At 39.2% G+C, this 11,109-nt stretch overlaps 1 protein-coding gene across 1 annotated transcript in view; it reads left to right on the top strand.

Moving 5' to 3' along the window:
* Nucleotides 1-10,303: 10,303 nt before the first annotated feature.
* TMEM192 (transmembrane protein 192) overlaps nucleotides 10,304-11,109 on the top strand; it is a 17,814-nt gene continuing 17,008 nt past the window's right edge. The window contains exons 1-2 of the mRNA XM_009893776.1: nucleotides 10,304-10,372; nucleotides 10,962-11,078. Of these exons, the coding sequence (XP_009892078.1) occupies nucleotides 10,304-10,372; nucleotides 10,962-11,078 (186 nt within the window). The remainder of the gene's footprint in view (nucleotides 10,373-10,961; nucleotides 11,079-11,109) is intronic.

Here is an 11,109-nt window from a genome sequence, read left to right as displayed (position 1 = left end):
GGGCCCCCCCCCCCCCGGGGGTGTGCCCGCCGCACGCAGAGCGGGCGGCCCAGGCGGTGCTGGGCGGCGGGCAGTGTGGTGTGGGGACACAGCGCTGCTCGAGGGCTTGGAAGCAGGGCTGTCTCGTCTTTCATTTTTTTGGGGGGAAAAAAAAAAAAAATAAAAATTGGTCAGAGGTTTCCTCCATGAGCAGACCCACCTCTGCGGAGGGACACCCGCAGCCTCAGCCCAAGCCGGCCCCGGAGCTGGCCTGGCACCAGCTTGTGGGTGTCGGGGTGGTCGCAGCTCGGAGAAAGAGGCCGAAGCAGAGCCCGGAGAAGGCGAAGGTGGGATTTGAGCAGGCTGCAGCATCCATGCTCTGGGTCACGGTGACCCGCTGGATCACGTCCACTGTCGTTTTAAGCCAGTCCAGCGGAACGGTGACTGCGCCCCCCAAAACAGCCGCCATCCTGGCTGCGGTCATGCAACCGCAGACATTGCTGCTGTTGAGCCTTAAGTACTTGAGTTGTGCTTTAATGTTTGCTTAATTTAAAAAGAGAAACACGGACAGGACAGGGATCTATGTCAAACGTGTCTTTGTAAGCAAAACTATCACTTGAACATAGAAAGTTCCATCTAAACGTGAGGAGGAGCTTCTTTACTGTGAGGGTGGCAGAGCACTGGAACAGGCTGCCCAGAGAGGTGGTGGAGTCTGCTCTGGAGATACTCAAAACCCTCCTGAATGCCATCCTGTGCAACCTGCTGTAGATGAACCTGGTCTGGCAGGGGGGTTGGACTAGATGATCTCCAGCAGTCCCTTTCAACCCTGACTTGATTCTATGATACTAATTCAAACAGTAATGAAGAATATGACATTTAGCAACTTCTGACTTGGGGCATCCAAGAAGAATGTACTGTACTTTAAGCCCTGTAAATTACTTCTGAATCTCAGAAGATTGCATAGTGGAAGATGTGCTTAGCAAGCTGAACACTATTCATGTATTTAAGAGTGGTAGCATCTGTAAAAATAAAAGGCTTCTTCACAGGAGATTTGACATTTACAAACTTAATCTAAAACTAATATATCCCTCACTAACTGACCAAAACTATTTTTCTAAGAGTGAGAGAAGTTTGAGGACAGCACATTTTATGTAGAAGGCAAAACAGAAAATGGCAGGTGCATTTTGGGTGAAGAATATTTTAAATGGATACATAAAGCCTTCATCAATGCTTCTAATAAAATCACAGGTTATTAAAACTAAATGCATTTTAATTTGTTATTTCATCTTTGCTAATCTTTAATAATACTCCTCATTTGGAAACTGTTTTAATTTTCTCAGTTTACCAATCCTCTTTCACTACATTGTGATGTTTGATCTGGGAACGCTTCAAAATTTTTTCAATGGCTTTCCACCGGAGGTTTTTCTAAATTAAATAATCGCAATTGTCAGTGCCTGTCTGTGCTTCCTAACTGCTGAATTTGTCTCTTCTCAAGAGACAACTAGATTTGCCTCTGGGTTCTATTGGAGAAGACAAGCTACTTCTTAAAGATTTGAAAGACGCAACAAAACCTGCTTGCAGAGCAGTCTGCTCCAAAGGTGCCAGCCAGCAATAATGCGCTCTGAAATGGAAGTTTAAAATTCAGCTGGCTCTGTGTGTCATAGCGTCAGCGAGTTCCAAGTTCATCAGCAGGTCTGGTCTGGGTAGGTCAGAGAGTTGCTGATGACCGTCACATCGTACTCTCAGGTTTCTGTAGCCCCGAGTAAACTCCTGTACGTGTTACTTTGTAAGAGGAGGATCCACGTTAGACTATGAAGTCATTGTAAACTTGTTCAGGAGCTGATGAGGGGTTTTGTACACTACTCACATATAGATCCTGCAAGCATATAGGCAGCTGCATATTCTGCCCCTTGTTAACATGGCAGAACTGTTTAATAAACGTTCGTTCTTAAATGAACATTAATGATTTCTAACCTGTGACTTCCGTCACTTTCTTGCAGTTTTGTTTTGGCTTTTGAGCCAAATGTTTAAGGTTAACTAAGGTAACTTCTGGGATACAGAACATCAAAAAGAAACACAAATAGGGCAGGATTGGTTTTTTTTCTAAAATTATGTCTTTGTACTTCAGTAGTCCTGAAAGGAATCATGCACAGCTGAAACAAAAAAGATTACATCCGAAATACATTATGTGGTTATAGCAAAATAACTTGTATATCTAACCATGAGAAAACACATCCTTTAAATACAATGTTTGGATTTTTACGGGATTCTGCTTGATCTGATACCTATTGTTAGAAAAGACCTTTAGAGAAGAAATTGATTTATATACACGTGTGGGTATATATATAGTTTTGAAAGGAAATAGGCTAAGTTTCTTAACTATGATGAAACAGCTGCCATTTTTGTTGCAGCAATTCAAATCACTGCATTTACTGAGAAAAATCAGTGTTTAGGACTGCCCCTGTAACAACTCTTGATCCTTTCCCAGTTGTTTTAACGAGTTCCAAAGGAATGCTGCCAAAGCTTCCTAACGCTTGTACTGTTCTTTGGATATATTGACACTAGAAGTACTTTACCGATGCAGAAATACTGATACTATGCATTGGCGATGTACATCCACGGAAAATGCTCTGCCTTCTAGCAAGACAATTCCACAAGTTACACAGTCCTACAAATGGAATAAGCCATCCCGGTAAAAGTCAACGTAACTGCATGCAGATGCAGTGTCTTATAAGCGTCTTTAAGGGATCACGCACCATGCTGACGTGGTCACGTGAGAAGAAATCTCTGTTAGGTTTAGCTACAGAGAACACTGAAATAGGTTCTTACTAGTATTTTTGACTGACAAATGCAGGTTAGGAAGACATCTCCAAGGTCAAAAAATACATTTCTAAGAATATTTACTCTTGCTTCAGATATTAGAAGTCATAGCTTCTTCATGATTTGGCCAGAGTGCTTATGAGAGGATGCTGCTAAGACTGGGATTCTTTTCAAGAAGAAAGGAAGAGGCTAGAATTAAAGACTTAAGTATCCCTCTGTATTGCTATTGCTTCAAAGAGAAAAATTAGGTCCTTCCTCATTTTTTTAGCAATTATCCGTTATATTTGTATCTTATTTAATCTAGTTATGGGTAATTTATTTATAAAATTTATGTAAAAATACGTATGTTTTTATCCAAAATCTTTCAGGGCACACATCCATTTTTTCCCCTGTGCATTTCACTCCCAGTAACATTACCTCCAGCAACAGACTTTTATACAACCAAGGCCCCTGCATCTAAATAGATCCACAAGGACCTCTGTGGAATTCATGACAGAACTTGAGGTCAACACAGAGGTTAGCTATTACTACATTCTTTTGCCTAAGCACTAATATCAGCCTTAATCCAGCATTAACAAATCTGAAAAGGCCTTACTCTAGTGTGAGAGACTTCTTTTTTCCCCCAGCAGAATGGAATATTTAAAGATTTGTGGAACCATTGAGCTAAGGACATGAATGCAGTTGAGAAGAATTACACTGAAAAGTAATGTGAAAAGGAAAAGCAAGAAAGTGCATGCAGCAGACTGAGAAAGGGACCAGATTGCAGAGGAATATGTACTGGAGAGTAGGCAGAGAGAGAAAATACAAGACGTGTAAATTGGGAATGTGAAATAAGGAATAGCAAAGCAGCTGCTATCAAAAATAAATTGTACTGTGACCAAAAGCAGTTAAATACAATTAAGCATGGATAAAAATATTTAGTCTCTTCTAGCACTATTCTCCTGTGTAAGCAGTTGCTGGAGCACCAAGAATGATACATAGTTAATGAAAATAGGTGAACAGTAAGACCTGCTTTGTAAAGTTCATGGACCTTATATAATGATGAAAATTAGCAACTAAGAACTGGCTTTTCAGTGTTCAAAAGCAGACATGGTGTAATTTCCAAAAAGACTTGATATGGCACACTGTCTAGTAAGCAGGCTTGAAATACTCCAATCCTAATCTTGCAAAAGACAGGTCATATAAAAAGCAAATAGGATGAAGTTTCTGAGTTCTGCTCAATGGAGAAGTCAGGTCCTTGTGGTCAGTGCTGAACAGTGCAGGGTTCCTGTAGAGTGCAAGTTCATTTTAGTGCCACGGAAAAAGGAAATCCTAGTTCAAGTGTTATGAATGGCAGCAAGGGTAGGTCATGGCTTTGATTCATATTAGTACTGCAACTTACTAAGACACAAAGTAGAGATCTTGGTGAGCAGATCTGAGGGCCGGTGCTGTGAAGGTCTGGATTTCACATATGGTGTATCCTTGAGATGACTGTGAAAGAGGTGGACCAACTCCTACTCTCATACCTGTAGACTTGTGTTGCTTCCTGCGCAGTGGATAAGGCAATTGGGTCTCTGTGCTGAGTGATTTACACTCACTGAACCACCAGAATACCCATCCAAAATTACTAGATTTCACCTTGCAGCCATGCAATGACTTAGACACGATGCAAAGGTGACAGCAGAAACCTGCAGCTGGGATTTCTTGGGGAAAGACGGACCACCCCAATCAGCTGCAGGCAAAGCTGATGATGGAGCTGCACCCTTCAGCACAGAGTGATACCTTACCGAAATAAGTTCTGCACGGTTTTTGTGTACAGCCTACACCAAAAAAAAAAAAAAAAAAGGGGGGGGTTTACAAGATTCAGTCTTTAGCAAATGATGTATCATGTGGATAAGCAGGGTTTAGGGTAGCCTCTTGTTCACAGAAGTCATCTCAGTCATTGGTGGTTTTCTCCTGATCGCTTTACTTTAAAAGAGGGTAGATTATTCCTATATGTTCAGTCATACTTGTTCAACTTGTCAAAACAATATTTTCTTGAAAAATGAAGCAAAAGTAGTTTTCTTCATAGATAATAACTCTAAGATATAGTATCTCTCAGTGCAAGTCCATCAAAGTCAGTGTATTTCTGCTCCATCGTAATTATTCTCCACTCTAACAGCAATATTATAAGATAGTCCTAACCAATCAACTATTACAGTTTTTTGAGAAGAAAACAGGTACAGCTAATTAATTAACATTACATTTTAAAAATTGGTATACTGCCATCTAGTGCTTACTGAATGCACAACTGTACAGAGAAATTCTATTAATTTCAGTAGTTCTTGGTTATCTATGATTGGCCTATAGCAAAAGAATAGGTAAATTCACCAAAATGCAGATAGTCACGCATATAGAGAGCTTACCTAAGAACAGTAATTGAGAGCAATTTACGCTGTGAAGAGTGACACAGTACGCTGAAAGAATCAATCTGAATATGTTTCATATGCATATGAATAAGACTGGAGGATCAGTATTTGCAGAGTCTACAGCACTTGAGGGGGCACTCAGCGAAAATGAAAAATAGTGTAGATTGGGAAAGAGCAAGTGGGATATAGTTCATACATTCTACAAATTCTTTTGTCGTACAAAAAGGCAATGAAATAAAAGACATTAAAATATTAAAAGATTATATTCAGGGAGTCATAACAATAGCAATCACATAGGTGTAGTTACTGCATATAATTTTGCACAGACAGATTGTTCATAGAAACTGAGAAGCATATCATGCTGATATTCAAGAAATTTAGTAAATCCTTGTTTGGATTTTTTTTTTTTTTTTGGTAAGAAAGACTAGAAGGTATTGCAAACTTGTAAAGATTGAGGAAAGAGCTCAGGATCAGTACGCTTAACTATGCGGAATGTCTAGTAAAATTGGATTCCTATTAAATTAAAAAAAAAAATGAAGGGGAAATTTAAGTCAAAGGTAAACGTGTGAAAAGGTTTAGTCCAGTAATTCTGGTGCAAGCAGATGCTCATACAATAAGTAGTTTATTATGGTGTTACTGGAGTACAATTTGTCTATTCAAAACAAGGATATTGTAATCCAGACTAATATACCAGGGAAAAATACAGGTATCCTCGGAATCTAAAATATTCAAAAGACTACCTTGTCAGAATGCTAATACTGTACAGCCTAAAAAGTTAGTTTATGCAAGCTAGTTCTTGACATGTTTGTTTTATGATTTTCAGGCAATACTTAGAAAATGGATAAAGAACTGGGGGGGAGGGAACCCCTAATTTTTTCTTGAAATATCATCCTCTGTCTTTATTTTGATTTTATCAGTAGTTTTCCTGAGGCAAATTATCTCAAACATTCCTCTTTTTCAATGAAAATCACTCTAGACGGCATATAATCTAAACCCAAATACTCTTAGACACAGCTCTGTTTTTCCCTTTATATAGTTCATATTGTGATGGCTTTATAATAGAATATAAACAGAAATGTGATTTTGAAAAATCAGAAGGAAGTGATAAAACCCACAGTTAAAAATCACTCTGCAGAGGGAAAACTTTTCACTCCGCAAATCAGGCATTTGCTTAAGCGCTAAACCATTTAGAACTCTAAAACTCATCTTTAGCGCAAAGTAAGAAAGATACATTATGATACACTGTTTTGAAGTTTGATTCACGCTTCTGGTGTATATTTCTAAAAATAAATATGAAATCAAGAGTTGCATCCCTTCTTTAACGTCAATGTATGTGCTTTGGAATATAACTGGAAATTCAGTTGAATTAAAAAAGTAAGCTAGAGTGCCCATTCAGTTGTTCACAATTCTTCCATTCACTGTTCCGTTACATCCTCTGTCTCAGCTGCATTAAGCTGTCCAAATTCTCTCTCTATTAACTGTTACCTACCTATTTTTATCAGCCCTATCTCTGGACTTCATTATGGACACAGAAGACATTTTGGTAAATGATTTGCACCAATAGATTAGCTGAATTAACCAATGGCCTCACTAGGCCTCCAGCATTCAAATTTCTATATTAATTGGTGAAAGACTGAAATGTTTTTTATTAATACCAGTGTTATGGTCTTCTCTTTTCAATAGCTTGCATTTAAAGGCCACAGAATTCTTAATGGGCCTTATTTATGAAACGAAAGATTCATAGCAAGTGGCAGTTCTTGATTCCATGATTACCGTGTACACACAGCCCCATGCTGTTCACCATAAAAAGCTCACACTTGCATGATGTGAAAATCTGAAACTACATGGAGAGAACGGTTCCTGTATTTTAAACATATTCAGCAGTGAACTGTTTTTTAATCTCCATAGGATTTTAAAAACTTAGAGAAAGAAGCTTGAAAGAAAACAAGTACCTGTGAAGCGTCTGTGATTTGAGGCTAGAATATAGATTGCACTTACTGCAGTATGACTGGACTATTACAACCAATTCATGCAAATAAAATTGTCTTTACCGTTATTTTTACCTTTTTGCTTCACATTTATATTTTTAGTCATGCTGGGATCTGTCACAACCCCATATTCTCAGAGCAAAGACTGTATTCTTTACATAGAGCTGAATACACTTTAAGTACTAATTGTACCTGCAATATGAATAAGAAACAGTAATAATAATTACACCTTATAGTTGAATGTGAAAAAGGTTGTGAGCTCAATCCTGTTTCCATTCATGCCAAATTTTAAATAAAGCTGAGAGGAAGAAAAATAGGTATTAGGCCTCTTTGTGAGGATACAATTGTGAAAGTTAGCCCCCAAATATTGTAATTATTACAGACATGGAAAAGGTTATGCATAAGTAGAGGATTTAATCGTGGGTATCTAATCTATGCTAGCTTTCCTTAAGGGCAGCCAGCAAATAAGGACATCATAGCATCGCATTGTTGGACCATACCACATCTTTTTACCTTACCCTTATCAGATACTTTCATCGTTACTGATGGAGTCACAGAGGAAGTAATTTAAGAACAGGCCATATCTTAACCTGGTTTAGACTCCCCAGCACTGGAGAGTGTAAGAAAGTGTAAAAAGTAAAAAGTAAAGTAAAAAGTCAGCCCTCAGGAGAAGACTTCCAAGTCACATGCACTAAAATGACAATGTCTGCAAAATTTGCCAGAAGATGGAACAGGGATTGAGCAGAAGAGAATCGTCCTTTGTTAAAACCTACCTCGCTTACATCATTAAAACCTCTTGCTAGAAAAATTACCTATGAATCTAGTAATTAATATATCGAAACCAAAACACAGATTGGGTGATCTACTAAGGACAAGAGTAAACTACTACTATAAAGATTATATACATATTTGAGGTAAACCAGTTGAAATTGACAGTCACATATTTCTAAAAAATGCTGACTGGTGTTGTGAACAGTAAATATTTATGTTCCTCGGATATTTAAACTTGTAATTTTTCCCCAACTGGGCTCTTCAGTAACCTGTTGAGGACACTTCATTTTCCATTCAGGAGAAACAATACTTACAATTATATATAAAATTATACATATTCAAATGAGTGCTGGTAAATGTAAACTTCCTGGGACTTTAGAATTCTAAACTTAGAAGAATTTATTTATTTGATCTCAAACACTTGTCGAATGGCGTGTAGCATGCACAGTGCATATACGTATGCAAGCCATTGAATAGATGTTTTGTAAGTATATATTAGACCAAATTTTTAAAGCTCTGAACGGACTTTGTTAGAAAATTATTGCTGAACAAGCACAGAGAAATTACAACTACTTAGCAGCAATTGTATTCACTTTTTAAATAGTATGCTGCTGATATAATGTAGATGAAGTATGTGTTTCTCACCTGACTGTATTGGACATCTGAAGAAACAGGCTAAAACCAAGATTATAGCTAACCTATAGTATTTTATGGAGACTGGCAACAGGAGGAGGAGTACTTCCACAACTGAAATTATTACGCTAATACAAAATGTAGTTGCTTGAGCTTGGGTATCCAAGTGATGAATCAAATCCCTGATTTTAGGCTTCTTGGTTCCTAACTCTTTGAACAACTGTTCTAAATCACTTCATTTTTTTTTATTATATCTCTCTCACCCCTACTGTTTCCCCTCAAATATAATCCTTGCCAAATTCAGAATTCAAACCCCCCACATTAAAGGACAAATACATGTGTACATTCATAAGCATGTGTGTATGCAAGCAAACAAAATGTAGCAAAACAAGAGAAATAAGCAGTTCAGCATTTTATTTGGTCATAAATGAAAGCAATAGCAGTTAAGCAACACAAGATGATGTGACTATTTTTTATAAAATAATTAAGTATTTTGTTATTTCTTAAAAAAAGTTCAATACTATTTTAATTTTTTAGAAAAAGAAACTGCTATGAAGTATTTTTAAACTAATATAGATTTATTTATACCGAAAAAAAATATTCTAGCCATTGTCACTAACTGGCACTGTTACTAATTTCTTGGCTGTGTGACTCGGGTACAATACACTGCACACTTGTATTTCTGGTTATTCCAGAACAGACGTGTTAACCAGAACACAGACATTGTTGCTCCTTGCAAAACAAACAAAAGGTACAGACTTCATGCTTTTCAAACTGAGCAAAAGCTCCGACAAAGGCACTACACAGCTAAGTTGTATAGTTATACAAAGAAATGGGAAGTTCCCACTTCAGTCCCACAGCATCCTCATAAAAATTGCACAATCAAGTTTCAGGCTGATTTATTGACCCCACCCTTATCTTTGATGTTTATTAGATCTGTGTAGATGTAGACCACACCTGCCAAGCTAACTGCTTGGCAAGGCAGAACACTTGACAAAAGTAACGCCTATTACTTGAACAGCAACTGGTGAATTGTGGCCTCACTTCACTGTCACAGAAAAACTTTGTCCTCTGGCTGCTGATCCGTAGGGTTTGCGTTTTTGTGAGAGGAAAAGAGGAAGCACAGTAGGGAAGAGGAAACAAGAACATTTGGGCTGAGAAAGTGGAACTGAGCAGGCTCTTATCACAGAAGCTGGACTTAATCTTACTGAAACCAGCAAGTTTAAGGCTTGATTTTCATTTAAGGTAGTTGCCCATGTTGTTAAATGTACGTATCTATGTAAAACAAGAACAAATGAATGCTAGTTATGAACATAAATGCTCTGGGTGGGAGGTTTCAGTTGGGTATTTTCTACAAAAAGATAACCAAGAGAAGTCACAGAGATGAAAAACTCGGGACAGCCCGAAGAAGACCATACCTCAAAAGCAGCTTTTCCCCTTTGACACTTCTGCACTCTTCCAAGAGAGGCAGAGGCATGCCAGCTGTTCAGGGTGACAGCCCTGGCTTCTTGTAAATAGTACATAAAGAACAATTCCAACTTGGAGACGATACCATCTTGTTGTCTTTCAAGCCCCTGGTACAGCTTTGATCCTCTTCAGTGTCCTCACCAACATCAGCTCAAAGCTCAGGGATGGTCTCATAAAGCAAACAGAAGGTTGAGAAAGATTCGCAGACAAGCGGAGCACACAACAGATAATAAATATGCTGCTTTGTAAACTCAGACTATGCACACGCTTGAACAGTGTCATTTTGATTGCTCCTGTTTCAGAAAGGCTAGAGCTGAAAAAGGTCAGGTAAGCTAACAGAGACTACCAAAGAATATCTAAAGTGGTCAAGGAGTATTTGGCATACAAAAGGGTCTCAAGGAACAGTAAGACAGTGATCTATAACGTGAGTAGCATGGACACCGTGAGTGGCCATAGTCTCTCTCAAGAACAAAGAGTTAGGAAATAAATTTAGCAGTGGGCAGGTTTTAAAGAAAAAACCTACCACTTGTGTATTCTGTGAAGAAACGCAACTGGACCAGAAATATCTCTGATGACTTATTATGTGCCTTGCACACCCTAAAACTCCTCATGGTCTGAAGGGGAAATGGGACATGTTCATGGAAGAGAGAGCCACTGGAAATTAATTAAGCACATAGACTCTGTCCCTTCCTCCAGAAGTCCCTGCCAGACAAATTTTCTGGCGATGGGAAGCCTCTCCACACAGCAAGCTGTAAGCATGGCTGTGCTGCCGCTATCCCCACGCTTCTTCCCCAGGCACCTGCTGCTCTTCACCCTGACTTACCTTCCCCTCCCCGCCGTGCCACCGGAGCCCCCTGCCCGGCAGGGACACCCGCCCTGGGCCTGCACTAACTAGCTTCCCCCTTTTTAAATTCAGTCGCGGGCTACTGAGTCAACAGGACCCAGCCTCGCCAGGGGACGGGACGGCGCGGCACCCCCGCGGGGGACACAGGTTCGGGCCCCGGCGGCTGGCCTGCACGGCGCGCTCCGGGACGTGGGAAGACCTCTTCTTCCTCTTCCTCCTC

The sequence above is a fragment of the Charadrius vociferus genome, unplaced genomic scaffold, assembly GCF_000708025.1.
Source record: "Charadrius vociferus isolate BGI_N301 unplaced genomic scaffold, ASM70802v2 scaffold59, whole genome shotgun sequence".
Taxonomy (NCBI): Eukaryota; Metazoa; Chordata; class Aves; order Charadriiformes; family Charadriidae; genus Charadrius; species Charadrius vociferus.
The sequence above is the reverse complement of the archived record's forward strand: the minus strand, read 5'-3'. Positions and strand labels throughout refer to the sequence as shown.